Source organism: Falco biarmicus, chromosome 3 (assembly GCF_023638135.1).
Source record: "Falco biarmicus isolate bFalBia1 chromosome 3, bFalBia1.pri, whole genome shotgun sequence".
NCBI lineage: Eukaryota > Metazoa > Chordata > Aves > Falconiformes > Falconidae > Falco > Falco biarmicus.
Genome location: NC_079290.1, coordinates 61,094,802 through 61,120,374, shown reverse-complemented (window position 1 = coordinate 61,120,374; position 25,573 = coordinate 61,094,802). Strand labels below are relative to the sequence as shown.

Sequence of the window (25,573 nt, the reverse complement as noted above, 5' to 3'; positions counted from 1 at the left end):
ACCTTTACTCTAGTCGGTTCTAATAAATTCAGATCTCGATGCTGGCTTGCACGTTTTTGAACTCTGCAATACTTTGGCACTGCTAGAGGAAACTGCATCATCAGAGTAGACTGAGAAGCTAGACCAAAAAAAGGACACAGATTTTATTACTCCGCAAATAATGGTGCAGTGTGCACATGAAAACTTGAGATGGTACACAACTGCAAACTCTGAACACTGAAGATATAAGGGGAAAAGGTTAAAGCTGTTGAAACTAACTCTTCCAAATTTGAAAGTACAAAATTCAGGTCAAACTTAAGAGTTTTGTTTTAGGTAGCACCTCAGCTACAATTTCAAAAAGCATCTATTTGGAAATACACTTAAAAACCTCCACCTAGAATGTGATCAGATAATGAGATTAGAAGAACACAGTGGCAGTCAATTAGCAATGCATCGTTAAAGGTTTTAAACAAACATGTTTATGAGTAATTCTGGGCACCTGCTTGGCACCTGTATCTTCGCAATAAAAAACAAGTCAATTTTTTGGTTAAGGTGTGGGGTTTCTGGAAGAGACACAGGTATGGCACAAAACCTGTTTGTACAAGTTAACTTCCTTCACACATAAACAAGCCTAAAAAACCCCATTGGGAATACTAAGAAATTTTGAGAGAGAAAGCAAGAGAGAAAGAGAAATTATAAGCACGAAATAAGAGAAGTTGCCTACTCACTTCTTTTTTCTTTCTTCTTAAATTTTCCTTTCTTCTTCCCATGCTCCTTTTCATCATCAGATACTATATCTGGAGGCTCATGCAAGCTGTCATGAGGTGGTGAAGGCTCACCGGTGCGGTACAATCCAGGGAATTTTGTAGGACTTATTTCTTCAGAGCTGGGAGTACGAGCAAGACCCCCACTGTGTTCTACTCGACGGTGTTCACTGGGGCTGCTAGTGGGAGGCAGGAAGCACTCAGTCATTCTGATTCCCTGATATCAAAGTGAAATTTTGTGCTACCTGTCCATCACACCTGCAGCAGGGAACAACAAAAGAAACCCCACACAATTTTAAACAATGGGTTTCAGAACACCTTGTTTAGAGCCCAGTCCCAAAAACACAAACAGCAATACCTTCCACAATGAATGCTCCAACTTTTGTCAAGACACAGTAATATCAGGCTCAGCATTTACAGAATCTGTCCATTAACTCCTAAGCCATATTAACATAATAAGGGAGCTGCTATTTTAGCCATTTGTACGTTAAAATATATTAAGTTATGTATTAAGTATCAGAATATTTTAACATTTGAAATAATTCTTAAAAAATTCATAGGCAGTTTGCATACTGATTGGTAACATTTACTATAAAATAGTTAGCTAACTATTTTTTTGACATAAAAATAAATTTGTCTGGAGGCTCTGAGTGTTTGTGAGCACTGCACTTAAAGCAAAGATCATTATCATCTTTCCCAAGCATATTTTATAGATGCAAATAAGAACTTGCCCAGCCTGTTGCAATGGGGGGGGCGGGGGGGGGGGGGGAGGGGAAGAGAGTGTTAAAGCAAATCTGTCTTCTAATTATGCTAATACACATTAAAGAAGGTAGAAAAAGAATGAATAAGTTTTTTTGGTATACAACACCACCTTCACATTTGAAGAAGGTTTATCAGGTCATCCACACCCAGATGCTGGTACATTGTTTGCTTGAGAGTTAGGGCCAAATAAAAGCTTATATGCTGAAGGAAGCCAACACATAAATTCTCAGTGATGGAACTTGTAAGCAAAAAAGATCTTCCTAGCACATACATACTTCGGAATTCCACAGGATAGATATGCTGTACGGGACATCACACCACTGGAGTCCACTTTGCTGAACTTGGCCCTTTGTGTCTAAACGGTCACCCTCAGATATGAGCCCTTCTTTCAAGGGATGAAAGGAAAACAGAAATAAGAGCAAACCTTAGAAAAAGAAAAATCTATTTCCCACACCCAGTGGTGTACTCGGATGACAGGTCAAATCATGGTTACATGCTGACTTTAATCCAACTGAAATCTGTGCTGCTGTGTTGCTGCTGAAAGGAAACTGATCTACTGGAAGACAAACAGAAGAGCTTTTTCTTAAAGCCCCGTCAGTTCCACACAGCCTGGCTCTCTGTGCAGCCATGCAAGTGTCAGGGCAAGCACAAGGAAGGCTGAGAGATGGAGGAAGATGCCCTGCACTGCAGACAAAGTGATCAAGGTGGCTGTGTAGCCATGGACTCAAAAAACCAGAATTAAAACATGTTGTAAGAACACACACAACCCCCCTATTAAACCTACTTCTGTGAGTAGTTTAGTCATGACAAGAGTATAGATATAATAGCTGTGGCTTCTGCCCTAGCCTTCGGACTCTGCAGTCACCTCTGGCACTCCTGCTATTTAATCCTGATGTACAGATTACAACCAAGAAGAAAGCAGTCAACCCTTTGCTAAGTTAGGCAAACAATCAGGAATACCCGGTATTTTATAAAATCTCATTCAGGGAAATAACACATACTGGCTGAGCAGGAACTCCTGATACATCATACAAACCAGACTACGACTTCTTATGCAAAAGCAGAAAACCTCTTTAAAAGAGAACAGCATTAACATGAGGCACAGCCATTTTCATTTTTGCCATGCTCATTGGGTTTGTTATTTTTTAATTTATATCAAATAATCCACTGCTATGCTAATTTGACATTGTGTTTAAACAAGTACATGGCATGCTCTAACAAGAGATTTTAGAAGAAATGTCCAGGTATCTGAAGAGTCTGACTTACAGATATCAAAAAAGGTCAAAAATATCAACTATATAAGCATTTTCAATATTAACAATGATACAGACTGGCCTGGCAAATGCTATTGCATCTTATCTGAGTATGAAAATGATCTGTAAAATTCCTACACAGCATTGCATCCACCAATTCCTCTCCCCCACCCCAAAAAACAACCTAAAACACCCCACCAAAAGCTGCTAAACAACAGACAGTGATTCATAGAATGAGATATTACATATAATTTTTTTAAGCTAACAGGACAGACCACACCTACAACAAATTGGTGCACATCTACAGTGGGCAAGATGGGCAAGCACACAGAGGAAAAAAGACAATGCCATTGCAAAAGCACAGAAAAGCCACCCTGGAAAATGAGGACACAAATGCTTTGCCTCTGGAACCTGGCAGAGCTCCTGGGATGAAACCAGCCTTAGCCCGAACATTGTACAGCACTCTTCAGCAGTGTTACTCAACTCCTGGGGCTGTCTTTACAGATTGGTAGAATATGGAAACACATAATATGGAATTATGTTTTGCCAGGTTAATAATTACAAATGTATCCAGCTAAGTGGGTTTTGGGGAGGGTCGTTGGTTTGTTTTGTTTGTGGTTGGTTTTTTTTTTTTTAAAAAAAAAAAACTCTCATCCTTCAGTTCTCTGTATGCAGAACGCAGCGAAAATTTAATGTAAGTATGAAACCAAGTACCTCACTACAGGAGATCACTCACAGAGTGCTTATGGAAATTAACAATTACTCAGATCAGAATTTGAATAGAACACAGTAAGAGACAGAATTATGATGAGAAGCAAAATATTCATGAAGTCTTTTCATGCTGTTCATTCTTTATTCTGGCTAAAGGAAAGACACTGACTAAAAATAAAGGTAGTGGCGCATATTTGTAAATGTGACAAATTAAGACTGTACTTAGGTTTCATGTTTTTTATTTTACCGCTTTGAGAAAGCATTACTTTCCTATATGTGTAATTTCCTAGGCCTTTAAGTAAGGAAGAAATTTCACAATGCTCAAATTATATCCAGACTTATCAGCAGAATCAGAGCCTTTAGGCCTACCACAAAAACCTCTTCCACTTTTACTAATGGTTGTTAATGTACTGTTGCCGTACAAATCTGCACCTTTCCTCTGGCTCTTAACAGATTTTTTGCTGACAACAGTAACTGGCGAGACTGAAAAAAACATGGATCCTCTCAGCTGATTGTCTGCCAACTTCTCCCTCTCGGACTTGACCCTTTCTTCCCAGTCTGTTATTGCTTCAGTCCTGCCTCTGCAGCAGGCTCCTTGCTTCAAATTGCTTTTCACCTATGTGGTTCTCATCTGCCAGGAGATTCAACAACTCACTACTGCCACATGGGGAAGGTCATACTACTCCCTCCCATTAACATCCCCCACCCACCAATTCCAGTAGTTTGCTCTCCCAAGACCCCTTTGTGAGATGATTCAATTTGCTAGCTGCTCCAACAAGCTTCTGCTGCTGAGTTGGCTCATGGAAGAGCCCAATAAGCACTAAAGATGGAGAGCAGAGGAGTGGAAGAACCATGATGACAGGAGTGCCGCCTCCCTCTTTGGGCAGCTCTGTTTTGTGATACTGTATGCACAGCTTCATCTCCCCAGATTTCACTTCTTTCTTAGTATTTTCCCCCGTAACTTCAAGTTTTGATTTCTTTACCACCCAGTGTCAGTACTCCCATGGTTCCTGTCTTGATTGATATCTTTTTCACCCTCAGCATACCACACACAACATGTTCATCTGTGTTGGTCCCTGTGACCCAAGCTCAGTCTCCCACCTTCCCCTCTCCTTGTTCTTTATTCACCTGGTTCCTAGTCTCCTGCTGCACAGTGCTTCCTTCAGATAAAGTTCTCCCTCTTCTTCCTCTGTTTCTTCTACCTGATTAGTTATCAGTTCCTGTTTCTTCCCGGATGTTCTCCTCTGCTGCAGTTTTTTGTTTCCTCATGACTATCTACCTCACCTTCTCACCTTGTCCCCGTGTCTCCCACAGATTCTCAGTCTCTCCCTCAAGACTCTCACAAGAAGTCATCTTCCTTACCTCACTACCAACAGCAAGCTCCTCGACTCCCACCAGCTCTTGTTCACTTGATTTCTCTTCCACAGGAGCCATGAACACTGTTACATGACAGTGTCAGAGAACTGCTCGCAGTTCAAGCACCTCCTCAGGCCTAGCCATTCTTTTCAGTACTCCCAAAATGCAGTTTCTTGAACCATCTTCCTGCTCAACGTGGAGTCAAACCTTCAGAATAACTGAGTGTCAGAAATAAACAGCCTTCACTGAACATGTGTGGAATTGTCACCTTTCCTCTATCCCCCAAGGAAAGACTAAATTAAAAGAGATTTTAAACATGGAGAGGAGAAGGCATGTCCTTAACACAAAACCTCCCGCCATCATGTCACCATCTTTCAAGCACAGGAATGTGGATTGGGGAGAGGAAGACGCCGGCATGGGCAAAACAATGTGTTTTTCCAAGCCTCGTTTTTGAAAGTAACTGAACTCTTTCCTAAAAAAAAATCAGCTGAGCTACATGTCTAGTAAGTAAAAAATAATATTAAACAGCTGAGGTTTGGAAACAACATAGAAAAGTGAAGACAGTGACATGCTGCAGCCAGCTTTAATAGATTTCACTTATTACAGTGTGTCATCTAAGTCGGCACGAACACATTAAAAGAGAGGCACAGCCTAAAAGACCAAACTCAGAGCTCTTTCATTCGGTACAGAAGGCTCCATTATTTCTGTTTTGCACTGAGTCTGTATTGTGACTTTGTGCCTTGTAACCAATTGCAACAGCAGAAGCAAATTAGAGCAGGTGATTGCAAGCACAGATGTTATTTTGTAAAGCTGTTGGGCGGAATGAAAGGCACAGGGAATTCTTCTGCAACAAAGTATTATGCAAGACCACATCTGAAGCATGGTGGGTGTCCACCGGTTATTCCGTTTTGCCACAGACACACTCTGAAAATGTGTGAAAATTAAAAAACATTGAAAATAGTCCCAAGAAGTCAGTAATCAAAGGATGAAGGCAGAGTGGGGCTGCTCCCTCAGCTACCAGAACCTGTTCTATCCCAACTACTCAGTAACACAGCAAGGCTGCTAACACAGCCCTGCCTCGTCATCATAGGCCCCGAGTCCTACAGATTTGGATATATGTGAAGAAACTGATACTACCTGAAGAAATGAGGCACACCGCTTTTTGACAAAAATTATCCTAGTAACAAGCATAGCTCCATTTCGGAAAGTAATCAACCATAAGAGGAAAGAATAAAAACTACCACTTACGGTCTAAGCATGTCAAAGCACTTCAGAAACTGTGAGTGGTACCCATACAGCTGCTGAGATGGTTGAAAAAAATGACTTGGAGATGAGGACACAGAGTTTGACACAAGTTATTTACCAAGACTGCACAATGTCTGAGACATGTCTCAGTTCTGTATCTTGCTCAGACCATTGCATTTTTTACAACATACTGAAAAGCTTAATACAAAACACTGCCTTCAAACGCTTCTTAGACTGAAATGTTGCCATTCAGTCAAATAGCAAAATTACATTAGAGGCCATCTATTTTATTTAACAAGCAGTACCCAGGTACATAAACAGTGCCCTTTAATAAGGCAACAAAGCCATGAAAGGGGAAAGAAAAGGGAAATGCTTCATGTAGACAGGTAAAGCAAGTTTAAAATTTCATAAGTCATCTCATAAACACAGTATTAAGTAACTCCCTTGTGAGTTACGCACTCTTCATACTGGCAAGAACTAAAGCCTCAGGAATGGCCTTCACAAGATTATTTTGGATAGAGAATAAAATACAAATTGCTTAGCAGCATTCAGCTCCTAAACCTAAGATTACCTCACAGGATATGTGACGCTATCAGAATGTTAGAAAATTTACTTTAAGGGAGAGTGTGTAATCACACAACTGAAGTCACATAGGAGCAAGCTGCACATTTTTCAAAGATAATGCCAGCACTATAAAAGTAACAAACAGGTTTGTGTGTTTTCCCATTTACCTGTAGGTGGATAAAGTCTGCTGCAGTTACAGCACCATCCAAAGTATTTCAAGTTCTGCTCTGAGAGTCCATACCAGCTCAGAAGTAGTGCTATACAAATACACAAAACTACCCTTAGCTCTCAGCAGACAGCTATAGACCACATCCAAATCTGAGTGGACTGTTGGAGGAGCCAGCTCCCATTCAGAGTATGTAGCAGTATCCAGGTTATTCCCTATTACTGAGGGCATTCCTGCTCTTCATTAATCCATTCAGGGGACAGCCAACCTTAAAATAAATAATTAAATAATACCCTAGCATTTTAGAAATATCAGAAACAAGCTTTCCAATCACATTATGATTAAGTCTCATAATCACATGAAGATAGAATCTCCAGGTATGTGGTAGCATATGCTTTCCAGTTTGGTTCACTTCAGGGGAACAGGATCAGTCTCCAGTCTACAAATTCTGTGGAGCTCTATCAGGATGCAATTCACAGGCTGTTTCCAACAGACATCTTGGGGAAAACGAAAGATGGATGCAATTCACAGGTTGTCTCCAACAGACATCCTGAGGAAAACAAAACTCGGATCCCCTGGGGGAGAGTTAAGTGCTTTGCTCCAGAGAGAGCACACCTGAAAAGAGACCAACCATAATCGCACAGGAAAAGCCCTGGTCCCAAGACTCTACCTCCTGCGCTGGCTGTGCTATCACACTGCCTGTTTAGCTGTAACATCCTGCTTCGCTGGTGAGGCATGCTGTGACAGTTTACATCTTGCTGTCTGCTCCAGAGCAAGCTAAAGCAGGCAGTCTAGGAGAAAAGCCTTGGCACAAATCTTTGTTACAGGTAACAACGAAAGCTGCATACCAAGTTACACAAACCATGCCACATGTGACTCCCACACCCATTCCCATGCTTCAGGTGTACCTCAGCAACTCCTGCCACATGTCTTTCCCTGGCTGAATTAACTGCCATGGAAGCAGTTTCAAAGCAGTGCATTATATTACGATCACAAACAGATATATATAAAAGGCATTCTTGGAAACAACTGGCCAGCTAACAGCTGGAGAGACTGCTGTTTAATTGCTGGACACTGCATGTTTCTGAAGGAATAAGCAGAATGTCTGGACTCTGCATCATGAAGCAGACGGGCACTGTAACCAGGACAGACTCTTGCAGGATTATCTTGACTAATCAGCTACCTGCATCACAACTGTTACTGCCCGCCCAGGGAATAATTCCTCATTCTTCACACTTCTGGAGAAAGTGCTGGTCCACTGTTTGGGGCCCTCCAGTCTTACACCCTATGAATGCTGTTCCTGGTTCCTATGGTCTTGTGACCACAAAGTAACCCAATACCAACTCCTCCAATACCATACTCAAGCCTGGTACGCTAGTTTCCCATTCCGTGGTCTAGCCCCACCACTCCCCAGGTTCAGTCCCTCTCCATTAGTTTCTTCATTCCCCTCTCCTGCAGTCCAGTTCCTCCACCATCATCATCTTTCTCACAATCTCCTCCCCACCATGCAGGTGTTCAGCACTTAGGCCCCCGCAAGTTCAGTTTCACCATTCCTCTTCTCCAAACCCAGTTCCTCACCTGACCTCACCTTTTGGCTGCTCACTGTTTCCCAGGTTTCCCTTGCCACCTTTATTTCTCCTATGTTAACTTCCAATTAAGGCTTCTGAAAATTACAGTCCACACATAAGCAAGGAAACCCAGGAGGTCTTCTCCAGCCAAGTTTAGGTTTTCCCTCTAAATTACGAAGAGTATTACAAAGGCTTGCCTGATTACCAAAATATTTTTTTATTACAGAGAACAGGCAATTCTTCCCTGATAGCTAAATTCTCAGAAACAGTTTGAACAATTGGGCTAGTGTTTTTTGATTAAATATTTTAATCCCAGCCTAAGAAACGCAACTTTTCAGCCCAAATGAAAATGTGATCACTTTTGATAAGGGCTGAACTATTGAGAGCTGAATCGAATACTACAAAATGTCCTGCAAATCTGTCAAACCCTCCTATACTTCTGAAAAACACTACATTGTACAGTATATATAATATGCCCTATTGCCTGGATTCGCCTTAGAATTATTCCCAACCCCTATCCCTTTTCTCCTGTCCACCTCTCCAAACTCCCGCTTGTGCCAGCACTGATGGTTATAAAACAGAAAGTTTTACCACTTAACAGAGGAAGGGAGGAAAATGCAATAAAAGATCTGTAGTTTACTTTTTCAGCAACTGCTATAAACATAGCATCACCTCCGGTTTTGTTTGCCTCAGGACTATATACATGTTTTACACACTTTGAAAAAGCTGTCTAATCCCTAGTCAGCAAAGGTCTGCAGCAAGTTGTACAACAACTGATGGGATCTAGTGAATTAAGGCTAATTTTTATACTTTATCAGTTCCTGGGCTGGATTATTTAATGACGATTTACCCTTATTAGAGATTTCAATTATGACATAGTTCAGTTCCACTCCAGTAGCTGACCTCAAGCCATCTTGAGAACAGCTGTCCATTTAGTGGAGTCAGTTAAAATACCAAAAAACTGTGATCAGTGGAGCTGAATGTACTAAAATTGCTGATAAAAAAACCAAGTGCTAATCATCAGAGTGAAAAAAAGCAAAATGAAGCAGAAGATGAGCCAATGGATTTGGCATCAAATTTTTTACTGGAGTTTTAAGCATTTCTACTATTCTTTCAAGAGCATCTACAGACTAACCACAACAGATCGCATGACAGACAACAGAATCCAGTTTTCCAGAGGCCAGAACTTTGCACATTCAGTTCCACTACCCAATTAAAAAAAAAAATCTAAGGCTATATATAGCCTAGTTGTGGGTTTTGGGGTTTTTTTTGTTGGTTTTTTTTAAGAGTGCATTACCTAGTCCATGCTAAAATACTAGAAACAACAAGGGTAAACAAAAAACATTAAAGACGCTTTGCTTTGGATTTAGCACTGGTAACAGATTTTGGACATGTCTATACACCAGAAACGCGTAATATAACACACTGGGCATTTCTGTAACAGCAATATATCACCTGGCAAAAACAACAGCAGCAGCAGAGATGCAGTAATACATCGTGATGCTCCTGCCAGCAGGTAAAGTTAAATCTCTATGGAAATCTTGGGAACATACCCAGCTGACATGTATAGGCAGACGCCAATGCCACGCATTATCTTTCTTAACCATGCCAATTACAATGCAACCAGAACGGGTATGCCCCCCCCCTACAAACATGGCTTAACTTGTGTCTGTTGGTTTGTCCTTTAAAAGCCACTTGCCACCACCTATTAGCACACCAAGTGCAGTACGGCCGAAGCCTGCTACACTTTGTCAGCTCCGTACACCTGCTTAATACATGGAGGAAGTGACAAAAAGCACATGTGTCACACGAAGTACTGCATGCTGAACCCTGACAGTGTCGCTTTCTAATCCATTACAGTAGAATGAGTTTTATCTCAGCCACCATAATTCTGTTTAATATTCACTAAAAGTTGGATATGATTTGCCTGTGTTACGTTGGAACATGCAGGGTTTTAAATATGAAACAAAAATCATACATGGAAACTGATCATCTGTGACATATCACACTATGAAAAGATCCAAGCGACGCTGTTTGTTCTTAGTTCCTTCTTATGTTAGAGAGTTGTCAGTTCAAGTGACAGCCTATAAATTATAGATCTCATCATCTGTGTTCAATACATGGTGGCAAAAATTGAATGTAAAGCACAAGAAACTTAATTTTCACAGTGTTAACTCTTAAAAGTTTGTGTGGCAATGTATTTTCAGAAAATGCTTATTTCTGGGAATGATGAAGCCTTAGAATTGAATATTCTTTGCCTTTAGTAAGGTAAACTAGACTGTTCATACTGACCTCCCAGTTAAAGGATTATGAATTCCATAAATGAACTTCAATGCTGTTTGAAAAATCTGTGAATAAAATGACGAGCACAATTCAGCCAATTTAGTGAAGAAGCAATTTTTCTACATCCAATCTAAAAGATAGTATCTCAGTAAGAGAAGGAAAAGCAAAGACATCTAGAAAAACAGTTTATGTAACAGCTTCTCTGATTATTTTTAGTGATTATTTAATAACGACGTCTATCTGCAGCACCTTAGTTTTTGGCTTAAAGAGTCCTGTATATTATCAAGCTAATACCAGCAGTATTAGGTAGCAGTATTGACCTCGCAGCCTAAGTAGAAGGAAAGTCTCCCCTTATGCCTTCACCAGTTGTTTTATTAGGCCCATATTGAGTAAAATCAACTGGAGATTGGGTTGCATGCAAATGTTTTCCCAACTTAACTGTAATGGATAGGAGTATAATGTTGTCATGCTCCCAGCATAGCAGCTTTTAGGAAAGCTTAATTGTAGATGCAGTTTTACCTGCCAAAAGATTTTTTTCTGATGTAGGTTACTTCATTTGAAGATCTGTTTTGAGCCATGCCAACAAGATAATGGTTTTATTGATCCATGTTACAACTACAGCAGTGCTACCTGATGGAATGGATGCTGATGTCTGTCAAACTCATGCTACATAGAAGAAAGTTATCTTTTTCTTTTCCTGTCTTTTTTTTTACCATGGTACAAGACAACTATATAATCTCCTCCTTTCAGACATATTCCCGTCAATGCCAATGGCAACCCTTCATCAAGACTGCATGAAGTATTTAGCCCTTCTGCAAATTTCTAAATTTTTAGGGTGTTTTTTTTCAGTACCATGCATAAAGTTGGGATTAACAAGTTCTGTTTTTCTCCTCTGCCCCAGACTCATGCAATACCCAAAGGGAAAGTAAATTTAAATATTTATAAGCTCAGTAGATTATTAATTATGATTAACATCACCACCTCCAGGGCTGAGATGTTGCAAAATGTCATGCATGTGAACACTGAAAACATTCACAAATACATTCAAGGCAAGGTGTGGCACCACTCGTCTTGGGGCAGCAGCTGGTCTCTGCAGCAAAAGGCTGGGAAGCAGAAATCTGTCTCCAGAGCCAGCAAAGGCCAGAGGCAGCTATGGGGAAAACTGATGAGTTAAATCACCAATTACTGAAACAACAACAGGACCCGAAAATTCACAATATTTGTCTTCTAAGCCAATTTACACAGCCAAACAGCCTTACAAGAAAACTTACATGAAATACCAGCTTTCTGGAAAAAAAGTATAAACAACCTTAGGATTTTAAATTAAATTCACATAGATTTTCTAAAACAAGCTTCAGCTCAGTCTGCAGCACCCACCACAGTAATTTTTGGCAATCCTATGGCTTCAGAGTATCATAAAAACAAGCACACCTTAGGAAATACATACTGATTGCTGTTTTCAATTTACTTGCCAAATACAATAAAAATGAATTCAATAATAACAAAAATAGACACTAAAAATACATATGCCTCACAGCTACTGAAAAAACTCAGCATCTGACAGGACAGGAACAAACAAATTCTGACTGTCATTCCCAAATCTGCTGTGTAGCCTAGTCTACACAAGAAAAATCACGCCGCTTTAAATAAAATTAGTGTACATAGTTTAACGGAAGCCCCAGTATACATAAGCCATTGTCCTCCCCCACAAAAAACACAAAACTGCCTCTGTCAGTATAAAACATTTTTCAGAGTTGTGAAATTCTTGCTCTTAAGTACTAAAAAACACCAAATGTAATTACCCCTCGAAAATACGCATCCGCAACTAACTGTTCTAATCACACAGACTAACTGCAAACTCCTGTGACATATGTTTGTGATTCTTTTAGATGCCTTCAAAGTTGGGCTGAAATAGCCTATTAAAAACTTACTCACAAAAAGATTTATAAAGAACTAGCAACCAAAAGAAGCCAAACACAACAGAAAACTGAAAGCCAGTTTTATCATAAATAGGTAAAATATCATAAAATTGAAGCAGCACTGCAGGTAACAGCCAATGCAACTTCTCCATTGTTTTTTGGTAGAGTATACAGATTTTGGCATATTCCAAGACGTGTTTGTGATAGTCTTTGCCAGAAAATTAGTTCTTAGTTATCTTTTTCTAGGAACTTGGATTTCAATCTCCATCGTTGTATGTCAGTTACATTACTGAACCATCCAGACAACAAAGACAGAACTCCACATATTTATCACTTCCTCTTTCAGCTGGAAAGCTGCATTTCATTTCCTCCAACAACTTTTAAAATCCTTTCCAAAACATGACTGATAAAACTACACCTGATCACCAGTGGTATGAGTTGTATAATTTTTGGAGAACTGCAACCCCAAATTTCATGATTAAAGTTTCAGAAGCATGACTTGTGAAAGATCTCCGCATCTAAGATTAGCTTGCCAGTGGCCAGCACAAAGAAAACTTAGAGAATTTGTGAGGATTATAACATCTAAAGAACAGGAAAAGCTAAACCCACTAGACTAAAATAATCCAAGGAGTTTCTGGGTAACTCTATCAAATCAGTTTTGGGTTCGCTGTTGGTTTTGGGTTTTTTTTGTTTGGTTTGGGTTTTGGTTTTTCTTTGTTCGGGCTTTTTTGGTGGTGGTGTGGTGTTTCTTCCTCCCAAGCTCTTACATTTTTAGTCCAATCAATTAAAAGAATCCCATCAAATATGAAAAACTCTTTAGGCTACCTTAAAAGAACAGCTTCCATTGAAGACACAACAACTGAAAATTAAGAGGAAGTTGTGAGGTGATACTTTTTCTCAAATCAAATTTAAAAAATACAAGTATTTAAGGCTTTGTACAGATTAGCATTATATTTTTATACAGCATTTGAGTCACAATATTAAAATCTACTGGAGCTAGATTATTACAAATATGGTAAAATATACGCCAATTTAATTATCTTACATCAGGCAACATCAAATTAATACACTTAACATTAAGTATGTGAAAGCAGTGTGGACAGAGGAAAACAATGACCAAGAATTATGGACTCCCATACTAACATGATAGAAAAACACTACTAATACCATGAAATGAGAGAGTTTAATTGCTGGCATGTTTAGCATTAGAATTTACATTTAGTATTCAATGTAATTCATGCTCATAAAAATCAGCGAAAATTTATTTTCACTGCAACATCCAAAAAAATTTCTGCACCTTGACTGGTGACGCTTATAGTTAAAAAACACACCTGGACAATCTAGAAATGTTGAAGTAGCAATAAGCCTTGTTACCAGGGTAAGTTAAATGTTAAATTTCAAAAAAGCCATTATAGAAAACACATTAAAATTTAGCTTCTAAGTCTTAGGTATAACTCCCATTTCAAAAAGTTAGGTATGGTTTTAAAGAGAAGTGATATCCTTGCAGAATTCTTACTCAATTTTCTGCGAAAAAGAGAAGCTGCATTTTTTGTAACTGTGATAGCTCTTTTTCCACAAGTGTCAGGTTAACAGTATTATCGTCGTACATTGTGTTTTTTAAAAACCATGTATCCAGCTCAAGCTCTGGTAGCACCAGAGATCTATGTTCAGTCCCAAGAGTTCCTTTCTGCCAGATGTTTGTTCTCCAGCGTGAGGCTCAGTTACTCATAACACAAAAGCCTAAGGATCCCACTGAAACTTTAAAACAGGAAGTAAACTTCATGTGCTGACTTAAGCTAGATCACAGAAACGGGGAATTTTCATACTACAGAGGGCAAAAAAGACACAAAAACACATATTATCTATACGTAACTATATGAATACTTGGGCAACGTTATTCACTGATAGCAAACAAACAAAACAACCAACTTGAAACTAGATTTATTTTTCTGAAAATAATTTCCAGTTTGGTCCAAACTTGCATTTTGATTTGGAATGTCAAACCTCACCACTGAGCTCTTCCTCCTCAGTTTTCCTCTACTGCAGCCATTTGGCCCCTTCCCACCTCACGCAAGCAGCCATCGCTCATACCTTCCCTTGTGTGCCTCCGGAGACCAAAACAGCCAGTCTAAAAAAGCTCAGTTCCTTGTGAGCAAGAAGGAGAATAAAGGAGGCTGTGTGGAAATGAGAAATCTGCTCCTACTAGTTGCAAAGCTGCCCCTTCCATTGCACTGAAGTGGAGGGCAGCATCTACTCCTACAAAAAAGTGTAACCCCCAGAAGCTAAAACGGTGCATCTCTGCACACTTACACAAGGTGCTCCCCAGCGCTGTGCTTTGTGTTGGGCTGTAGCTGGCAAGAATGGTTCAGCCATTCTCTGCTTCCTCCAGGAAAGATAGCAGCCCAGATGGAGGCAAGCCAAAAACCGCCTACAAGGTTAAATTGTAACACCAAGGATCATAAACCTTCTTTGAAAGAAATGTTATACTTTTATTGATTGCTTAAGGTTTGTATTTCTACATATCTTCCCAGCACTTAAAACAAATGGACAGGTGACAAACTATTAACAATTAAGGGCATACCTATGAGGATGAAGTGACTTACATCACACACTTCAGTTATTATTATAACAGAACAATTGCACAATTTAATTCTGCACACAAAAGACAATACTAAATTTGATATTTAAAGCCAAACATTAAATTTTCTCCATTAATTCTTTTTTTAAAGTGGGCTACATACCACATTGATTCGTGCTATTAAACAGCTCACTATACTTTCTCAGTTTTACATTATTATTGTTTTAGCAGCTGGTGAGCACTTATTTATTTATTTAATAATATAAAAATATGTGTTTATGAAATAATTAGTTGCTATTTTTTAGTCAGGATGGTATGCTGAGCAGCTTCTGGAAGAAACTGGGACATGTTCATTACCTGTACTTCTGTTTACGTAGCATTACAGAAGCTACACAATAAAAAAATACCGAACTGTGTTCTCTATTTACATATGTCTTATTTACTTACCAAAGGAAACATCACTTGTAGGTAGTGAACTGATTGCTCCTAAATACTGTGATCTCATGTTTTAGATTCGGTACATCTCAGTCTCCCATACATACTTGGAATTCATAGATTAGACAAGAAAAAAAGATGCCTTCTGCTTTTTCAGCACACAACTAGTAATAAAAAACACTAAGTACCCCAGTTACACTTCCCAAATATTTTTGGTCAGACATATATTGTTTAGGTATTAACATTGTTTTTTATCTTCCTAATAAACTACTTTATCCGCTGAAGCCACTGTACTTTGTATTTATCTTTTTCACAGATTCTGCCCTGCTAGTTCAAAATTGTCACAGCAATTTACTGATGAAACCTAAATAAAATATTTCTTCCTAAACTGTAATCTCTTAACATATTTCAGCTAAGTGTTGTGTGAGCCTACTTACTGGATCACCACTCATTACTCAGGCAACTATATATTTATCCCTCCCCACCCACCCAGCTGCTCCAAGTAAGCAGTCATCCCTCGCTTTCTACTGCAGCCTAAAGAAAAACTGGAAGTGGGGAGCACCGAATCCCTACTGTAATTCAGCTTCAGAGACAAAGGCTTGCTGTTGCTGCCACTAACATCAAAGGCTCTTTCACCCTACTACACCTTCACAGCTTCAACCAAGTTTGTATACCCTGATGTCACGCCCGAAAGGTGAGGGATGGCTGGAAAGGGAAGGGTAAGTATGGACAGGAAAGGAGTCATACCTTTCCTTTTTCTAAAATCAACCCGCATCCTTGACTTTCCGGTTTCAGCCATGGCAGGCAGAAGAACTAACCATTACCTGGACAGCAATCACCTCTAGACACCACCGTGTCTGGGGATACAGCCTCCCACAGGCTATTTCCAGCCCAACTAGGGGCTCATTTGATTTTTTTATTTTTTTGAGCAACATTTTGAAAACTATGATCCATGAGGCTCAGCTGAACAGCAGAAAGCTGATGAATGCTTTAGGTGAAAATATGGAGCAGGCATATGGCAAAGCATGACTAGTTTAAGGGTAGTGAATCATTCACTGATACAAAATAATCAGATGCTTTAGTTCAGAGAAAAGCTTAGTAGCTTATACTAGAGATACAATAAACTGAAGACAAATGTCACATGAGGCTTTATTTTGGCGTTTTGAGGGCAGCTACATGACACCAAGCTTTACAGAAGGAAAGCAGATTTTCATTTGTTGGTATTTATTGCTAAACAGCAGCATCTTCCACATTAGTCCAAAAACAGCTTGTAAGAAACAGCAGTGTTTACTCTGAAAATATTAAAATCTTTCTGTAACAAAATATAGCTAAAACACATTAGGGAAGTGCCTAAAGGGTACAGCTGAGGTCAGAACCTCAGAGTGTTATATATGGTGCCTATGCACATCAGTTTTGCTTTAAGTCCATCTATAGAATTAAGCCATGCAGCTCTGAAGCAAGAACGCTATATTGCAATACCAAGACAATACAGTCCATTAAAGACATGCACATACAGAAATGGAAATACGCTACCCTACAGAACAAGAAAATAAACTTTCTCCCTGTATAACCATCACACCAGGGGTTTCACTTGTCAAAGCCTTACTTTTTTTTGGGGGGAAAAAAAACCACCCTAACCAAAATACAAAACATGCCCTCCCACCCCTGAATGCACCTTCACCAAGACAGAATAATGCCCAAGTTGCTCCTGGAGTATTACAGTTTTGAGGCAGCTATTTCTATTTCAGATATGGGAAGACTAAAGAACACAACTTATTTTCTTGAAGTTAGAAATGCGATCCCTAGAACAGGGAATGTAAAGCTCCCTGCTTCACCATAGTAAACAACTTGGTTTTGACCCAGCCCAGCTACTTAGAACTTTACAGTAGGGACGGGTAGTAGATTTCAAACGCTTAGAAGTAGCAAGCAGTCAAAACCACAACAGTTTGGAAGCTTTTTTAATTTCTGTTTTACTTCTCTGCAGACAAAAACCCCTGATAAGTATGTATCACACTGACTGTATAACTATACTATAGATGGACTGTACCAAAACGAACTGAAGAAGCCACCAGAAGGCATCATTCATCAGAAGCTGTACGCAACACCTCAAATGACATCAAACCCCAAATCTAAGGGAACTCTCTGCCATTTTTCTTTAAGCTTGCTAAGAAAATCACACCCATTACAGTCCTGCATCACGTCCAAGAGAGCCTTAACATCACCCTTGAACAAGTGTACGATAGCAACGCTGAACATGCATGGTAAGTGCTTTCCAGAGAAATACGAATAAAACCGTAATTACAGCTGTTTTGCTGTGCTGGAACAAAAGACTTACACAAATCCATCTGGTTTATGTAACTGGTAAAAAGGGTCTTAGTCTATTATTTTTTATTATTATTCCTCATTAAGGATGGCCATTAACCTCAGGGACACTGGGGCATGGGGGAATTCAAATGACACCACTCCTGTGAGCTGATACTTTCATACTATCCGCGTGGACTGCCTGCATATTTTTTGTCATTTGTTCTAAAATACATAAGCACTTGGACGTAAGATCTGCTTTTTTACTCAGACGTCACACACTGACATACGACGTATGGTAACGTATGGTTTCTGAACAACGTAATTCGGTAGACAACACAGCATCCTTAGAACCTGTTAAACGTACTAGATGCAGGAAAATGACAGCGGCAGTCGGAGTTGTCTGGGGTTTGGTATGTGACCTCTAGGCGAAGGTAAATGAACGAACGAACGCGGCCTCTCCCCTGCCAAAACCAACCCCGCCGCCAGCTGCCCCACGGCCCCGCCGACCTCCGCTCCGTGCCCGAGCTGCAGCGGCCCCGCACGGCTCCGAGCGCGCGGACGCTGCAGGAAGCCTTAAGCGAGGCGCCCGGCGCTACCCCGAAGGGCAGGAGGGCGGCCAGGCCGGCAAGCGAAGCGCCGGGCCCCTCCTCGGCAGCCCGACGGGGCACTCGCCGCCGGGACGCGCGGCCTGTCCCCGCCGCGGCACCTGTCCCCCCCGGCCGGCCGAGGCCGCCCGCCCCGCCCCGCCGGGGAGGGCCGATCCCGCAGGGGGAGGGCGAGCGGGTCACCCCGCGGGGGACGGTGGCGGCCCGGGCCGGCCGGGGCGGCTGCCGGGGGGGAAGGGGGCGGTACCCACGACGGCTCCTCCCCCAGCCTCCGGGCCGCCCCTCCCCCACCCGGCAGCCGCGCCTGGGGGCGGGGGTGGCCCCCCGCCACACGTTACCCCCACCCCCGCCCGCCCGGAAGCGGCTTCCGCGCCCCCTCGAGCCGGAGCGGCAGGGCCCGGCCGCGGGCCGCGCACCGCGGGCACTCACCACCGGGGTCCCGCTCGCCGGCGCAGCGGCTCCTCCTCGGCCTCACGCGCGGGGCCCCGCCTCGCTCCCCATTCCGCCTCCGCCGCCCGGCTCGCAAGGACGGCCGGGGAGCGGCACGAGCTCGGCACCGCGCAGGCGCCGCCGCCTGGCTCCGCGGGGCGGGGCGGGGCGGGGCGGGGGCAGGGCCTGTGGGACGGGAGGCGCGTGCGCCAATGGCCCCCCGGGGAGCGGCGCGCTGCGCCTGCGCAGCGCCCTGAGGGCGGCGGGGGCGGGGCCCGGCCGGCGCGCGGGGCTCGACGGGCGCTGTAGTTCCCCCGGGGGAGCCGGCGGCCGGGCCCCTCCGGCCGCCCCACTGCGACCGCCAACGACAGGCGCGCCGCGGGGGGGCGGCTGGCCGGGGGCGTCCGTGGCTGCCCCGCTGCCCCCAGGCCCGAGGTCGGCTCTGCCGGCCGGCCGGCGGGAGGGAGGCAGGCGCGCAGGCAGGCGGCCCGGCCGTGAGGAGAGCTGGCGGGCGCCGGGCCCCGGCCGGGAGCCGCCTGAGAGGACCCCGGCGCCAGGCGCCCCTTCGGCCTCAGCCAGCCAGCTCCCGGCGTGGCGGCCAAACCCCTTGGGAGAGAAAATCTGCAACGAGGCGAAGTCGGCAGCACATCGGAAGCCGCTAACACCGGTACCGGGGCTGACCCAGCTCCACGGGTGTCTGCATCTGGCCTGCCTTCCGAATGAGGCAGCTACCGACTTGCACGTTTTGCAGCTCACACAGGAGCAGCCGCCGACTTCGGCTTCATCTTGCATAACGAACCTGACCTTGCACCGTTACCCGCCGTCTCTGCCACTCTGGAATACAAGAAAATGGAGAAACACTCTGGATGCGACTTCAGGCGACCTGTGCCAAGAAACCCATCTCCATCTCAGCGCACATCCTGTTTACAGTGATGTCAAAAGGAATTTTGTATTCTTTGTCTCTTGCAATGCAGATTTCTGTTATGTTAAGCACCTGCATAATTTGAATCTTTTTCAGGATTCCTCATCAACAAGGCGGTTTGTTTCAGTAAGAAGCAGGCCGATTCATTCCCACAGCCTCAAACATAATCCCTGGGATACTGGACGCATTAATACTGTGGCAGCGTGCCACCTGCTTCATTTATTCACTTGAGATTCAGTGCTGCTTAGTCCCTGTCAATTGGGCTCTTTGTGCAACCTCCTGTGGTAATGTAAAAGGTCCCCCACAGGAATTTGTGCTATTCAGTAGAAAATACAAAAGGGAGGGTTGTAAACACTCTGATTAGTGTTGGGAGCACAGAGGTATTGTCTCCACAACATATTACGCAACTTCCAATTTACCTCCTCCCCTCCAGAAAAAACAGTTTAACAGCAAGGGCTTACTGGTTTATTTAACTTAACATTGCAGCTAATGTGTTAGGGTGGGTGGTTTTTTTTTTTTGTGCTACAAAGGCTGTGTTAATTCTGGCAAAAGAAGAAAGGTTACTTCAGTAACATCCCGTAGTAATTTGAGATGATTGCCTGAGAGGATCTCCACTTGAAGCGACAGCCTCGGGAGGCTCTTAGCTCTGAAGAATAAGTACTATCAGAGGACACTGCCAACACAAGTTCATGCACAATGGGCCCATCAGCTAACGAACCCGGAATGAATCTTCTCCCAGTTTTTGAAGACAAACAAGTGATTGTGTGCAGTGCTGAGGATGCCAATTACTAGTGGCACAATGGTGGGTGGGGGAACCCCAATATGGTACCCAGGGAAATGAGCCCTTCCCAAGGCTGTCCCATGGCACCCATCCTTGTATGTTATGGGGGTTCCTGCCTACAGGATATAGAGGAAGAGCATTTTGGGGTGGCACAGCACTCATTACAGGATTTGTAGCAGAAAGACTAAAAGCAGGGAAAGGGAGGGATCACAGTTGTCTGGGGAGGAGCAAAGATGGAGAAAAAAGATAAGAAAATAAAAGGGGCTGCTCAGCTGTAAACAGGTGGCCAGTCAGCACACTTGTCTGGCCAAGCCCCGCGGGTAACCTCACCACCCACAGTCTGTCCTGTTTTCTCATTAAACTCTTCCCCTGGGTGAGGGGGTGCCTGTGCTGTGCGCATGGAGGTTTAAGTGCCAGCTACTGGGGAGGGGACCACAAGTCACAGGGACCTGTGTGTCTCGGGTGCCTGTGGCTGGAGACAGCGGAGCATGTACATGTTGTGCGGGTGTGCGTGTAAGCGTGGGATCGCCAGCAAACATCAAGCCAGACCAGCCAGTCTGGGAGTTTGGGAGCCAGGTATCGAAGTAGCCATACTGAAGAGACCATAGATACGTTATTGAAGATATAAGCAGGTCTTCTTTTATTTCTTAAGTACTAGATGTGAAATCCATTGAATGTACTAAAAGCAATGACAGGAAAGCAATGTCATGTTGTGGCCATTGTGCTCACTCTTTCTGCAAGGTGTCAAGGCTTCTGAAATTTACAAGCAACAAGTGCCTGTGGGGAAAACCAACCAAACAGAAAAACAAAACCAAAAAACAAAGCAACACACAAAATTTTCTCTACTTTTAGAGAAAGAATAACTAAAGGCCTTTAACTCCTTCTCAGTCAGAACCCCAGCAGACTAGGGATTTGTATCACTTCTTGTCATATAAATTCCCTTTTGTGCTTCCCTTTAAATTCAGTGACTTACAATTCTGTTTCCAAAGGACAGTGATAAAACTGGCTGATGCTTTACCTGGAGAAGATTCCTAGGCAGAAAGTTTTTAAAACATGTTCTTAAGTATTATAAAGCGCTTAAGTGAGCGATGGTTTGCTGGCATCCAGACGTGGTGAAATAAGAGCCCCTAAAATAAATTATGATTTTTCTTGCAAAATTAGTAAGACTAAATAAACATCTTTCCAAATGGTCAGATTTGTCAGAAAGAGCACTTTGAATATTAATAAAATTCTATTTTATTCATTTATGTAAAGAAAAAACCCCTCGAAACCAAAATTTTAGTTTTGGCAGAAACCATATTATTGTCCATGTAGATCAGTAACTTTTACAATATGCTTCCTGATAACACTTCCCTGGGAAATTCCTGAGAAAGAAAACACAAGAACCAGTAATGTCTTTTTATTAAAACACCACTTAAAACATTCATCATAATAAAATACACTGGAGGTTGCTGTATGACATTTGCATACACACAATGTTTACAGCAAACTCCGGACAGCACTGGGAATTACAGAAAGTGAGGGAAGCCCTGGAAAGTGTGCATCCATATTACCTACTCTCAAGCCATTACACAGACAGCTGAGCTTACATTTTTCGGCTGTTCCCCACAGATTTTCCTGGACAGTTCCCCACCCCCACCCCCTGCCACCGTACCTCCTGCTCCCCACCCTTGCTGTTCCCTTGACTTGACCTCACAGTGAAATTCTGATGAATTAAATGGAGCTGGTGTCACAGATCCACGGGGCAGCAGGTGCCTGCCCAGAAACGTTAGCCCTGGTTTTCCCCCCCAAGAAGATTCTGAACTACCATAATGTTTCCAATAATTGAACACTGCAAGATTCTGAGGCATGCTATTGACCTGTAGTGATGCTTACTATATGTCTTCTCCTATCTTGGTGAAGATAATTGATGATGCATCACACTTCAGCTAAAAACAGTCACAGCTACTCTAACATATTCTTTCTCTCCATTCATTTTAGGAAACTCCAGCAGAAGATAACATGAATTGTCAAATATAGGGAGAACAACTTCATGAGAAGCTACGTTTTTCTATTCACGTCTATGATTTTGTATCACTTAATTGCAACTTTAAAGTATGAAGGTATTCCATTATCCACCAGTTCAAAACAATAAACATTAATCTTTCAAGTACTTCTTTATAGCTGAAAAAGAGACTGAAGAAAGTAATGTTATTTTCACAAGAGTAGATTTTTTTATTCTTATTATTACTACTTCATGAAAGAACTGTATCGTGAGAAAAAAAATGAAAAAACATTCAGGCAAACTTTTCAACAAAATACATTTAAAATGACTGCTTTCATTTGTACACGGTACAGATAGACAGGTGTGACTAGAAAACAGTTTAATCCCTCTAGACTGAGGTTAGTGAGAGAAACATGAATAGTCAAATTCTTTTTTGTGTGTGCATAGGCATATACACATTAAAAAAAAATTTCAATGAGTTAAAACCTACATCATTATAAATACCAAAAGCTGATCATTAACTACTCACACACTTTATTCTTGTACTTAGTACCATTATCAGTGGAGCCCTAACCGGGTCATAGTAAATGCTATGTAACTGTCCACATATTAAAACGTTTACTTGGAAAAACAGACAATATTATAAACTCAGAATATCCTAATTTTGCTTTTGTGGACACATCTTCCCTTCTTCAGTGACAACACATCATGGGGAGGGGGCGGGAAGAATTGTTTCGGAATAAATATTTACAGCAAACTACTAAATGGGAACATGCCTGCTTCCAACTGCTCAGCTGGTAGCCCTGTACCGCTTGCTAATCCATGTAATTTCATTCTTTTTTATTCATTTTGTCATTAAATCCATAATCATCTTTCATGTTTCCTTTACTGGACTGAACGTTCAGGGAGTAAGCAACCCCAGAGAACAGTGCAAAAGGAAGGAGATGCAACTGCACTTAACAGCTTTATTTTGGTATCTCAGAGAAGACTGAAAAGATAGATATATATTTAATATATCAATTATGCAACATAGGCCCCGATGTACTTACGAAAGCAGGGCAAATGAAACTTGGAAGAAAAATTTCCCATACATAGTGTTTTGTTGGGCAGCCCTTCTAAGAAGGTAGGATTTTATCCACGACAGCCCATGCGTTGAACTTCAAGAGAAAGCACGGATTTTTAAATTTTTCCTCAAATGCCACCTTCACAATAGAAGACTAAGCTCAGAAACTGGAGGCTAATAAAATTAAAAAACAAAGCCAGAAACTAAAACAAAAAAACCCCAGCCCCTAAAGAACAACCACCCCCCTCCCCTCCAACCTAGCAGCCATTTAACTTTTTGTTGAACTTAGATGATGGAAATCTCATTACCATATTCTTAAGGTTTCCCTACTCTAAACTACGAGATATAGTACTACATTCTGAAAACCAGTACAGTCAATACTTTCAAATCAAAGGAAAACAATCAGAACAGCAAGGATGAGCATGGCTGTACCATTCAAGCAAAAATAAAAATAAACATAAAACATAGTGTTGAAACTTCTACTAGTTAGCCTTGCGTACGAATTAAAAAAAAAAAAAAGTTTTCAGATTTTATACATCTTTTTTTTCAACCAGGTACATTTAATTGCAACCAGTAGGCACTCCACCAAAACGCAGTATTTGCAATCCCCATCTCTTTAACTGAGAGAGATTACTTTGGCCTCAGTATTTCAGTACTACAATTTTCCTGCTTCAAAACATGCAGTTCATACATTTTACAGTTTTACTGCCATAGTCGATGCATTCTGGCCCAATACACTCACAGCAGGCGTTGTGAAACCATCGGTATTTGGAAGCTCCCATGGACTCGCAAGAGATCTTGCACTGATGTATTGACATGCAGTCATCAAAATACACCACAGTACACATGTGTTCTAAACCAAGAAGGGGGAAAAAATTTGGTTTAAAAGGTCTTAGAATATTTTTAAAGGTTAGTTAAAAATTAATTAAATGTGCAGCTTTTGAAGTAGGATTGCAAATCATCATGACAATGAGGCAAAAGAAAAAAAAAAAGGAGATAGTAAAAGCAGAGAGAGAAGAGGCAGAGAGCCAAGGTACAATCTATCAACTTCAAGACCGCAGTGTCTACAACTCAACCGTTGTCTGCTCTCCTCGGAATGTTTTGGGGTTTCATCCCCCAGTTATGAGAGATACCTTCTGAAGTGTAAGGATGCCAAAATAACAAGCTGGCATGTGTCCTCTGAAGGTAATGAATGTATCACTTTCACAGTTGCCAGCAGTTACTATATGCTATCATGAAAAACTTCAGGTTTAGAGTTGTTTTTTAAAAAAACACCAAACCCCACTACATGTAAATGTTTCTTCCCTTGCCCGCAACTCTACAATATTCTTCAGCCACATTAAATCACAGAGCTAGAGAATCCCCTTTTCCTCATCTTGAAACTGCACTTTTTTAATTCCTTTAGCAACACCACCAGCCTCACTACTAAGGTTAAGAAACCCCTTCTGCCTAACCGTTTACTTTATTCTTCTAGCATCCATGCTATTACTTGAAATGCCACGAAGTTCGGTGTTGCAACCTCAAACTGGAGCAGAGGCATTCATCACAACTACCGAATAAAACCATCCCTCCCCAGTCTACTTCCAGTTCTCCAAGGTGACAGATGCTACCAACTTTCTTCTGTGCTGAACTGTGTGATTACACTTACTTCTTCCTCCAAAGGACCTTGTTTGCATCACGTTTACCTCCAATGTAAGCTGGCACAGTTTTGGGAAAAGCACAACTGAAAGCTGTCTGTAAACACGAATGTCTCACTCGCGCACATCAGACAGATTTGAGAGCAGGAGATGTCAGGGGTCTTTCTAGCCTAGTATGATAAGGTGCGTGGATCCAGGAGAAACATACTGACCTACATTCCAACATGGATTAGAAAAAATATAATCCAAACATAAATGGTAAGGC

At 41.9% G+C, this 25,573-nt stretch overlaps 3 protein-coding genes across 7 annotated transcripts in view; 1 reads left to right on the top strand and 2 right to left on the bottom strand.

Moving 5' to 3' along the window:
* Positions 1-19,057, bottom strand: part of RALBP1 (ralA binding protein 1) — a 34,692-nt gene extending 15,635 nt beyond the window's left edge. The window contains exons 1-2 of one of the 2 annotated variants that reach the window (XM_056333608.1): positions 18,922-19,057; positions 708-1,001 (exon numbers count right to left, since the gene is read on the bottom strand). In XM_056333608.1, the coding sequence (XP_056189583.1) occupies positions 708-951 (244 nt within the window). In that variant the 5' untranslated portion in view covers positions 952-1,001; positions 18,922-19,057. Of the gene's footprint in view, positions 1-707; positions 1,002-18,921 lie in introns of those variants that run through there. The other variant, XM_056333609.1, reaches the window with a different exon arrangement.
* LOC130145930 (translation initiation factor IF-2-like) lies at positions 18,323-22,739 on the top strand. Its single transcript, XM_056331494.1, has 2 exons — positions 18,323-20,645; positions 22,605-22,739. Exon 1 carries the CDS (start codon positions 18,323-18,325, stop codon positions 20,072-20,074), a length of 1,752 nt encoding a protein of 583 aa, XP_056187469.1. The 3' UTR covers positions 20,075-20,645; positions 22,605-22,739.
* The window catches only part of TWSG1 (twisted gastrulation BMP signaling modulator 1), a 26,102-nt gene continuing 22,536 nt past the window's right edge, over positions 22,008-25,573 (bottom strand). For all 4 annotated transcript variants that reach the window (XM_056333613.1, XM_056333612.1, XM_056333614.1 and 1 more), the window contains exon 5: positions 22,008-24,524. In XM_056333613.1, coding sequence (XP_056189588.1) covers positions 24,343-24,524 — 182 coding nt within the window. In that variant the 3' untranslated portion in view covers positions 22,008-24,342. The remainder of the gene's footprint in view (positions 24,525-25,573) is intronic.

Excerpts from the sequence above, each read along its gene's own strand:
- LOC130145930 (XM_056331494.1), top strand. The coding sequence starts at position 18,323 with ATGAACGAACGAACGCGGCCTCTCCCCTGCCAAAACCAACCCCGCCGC.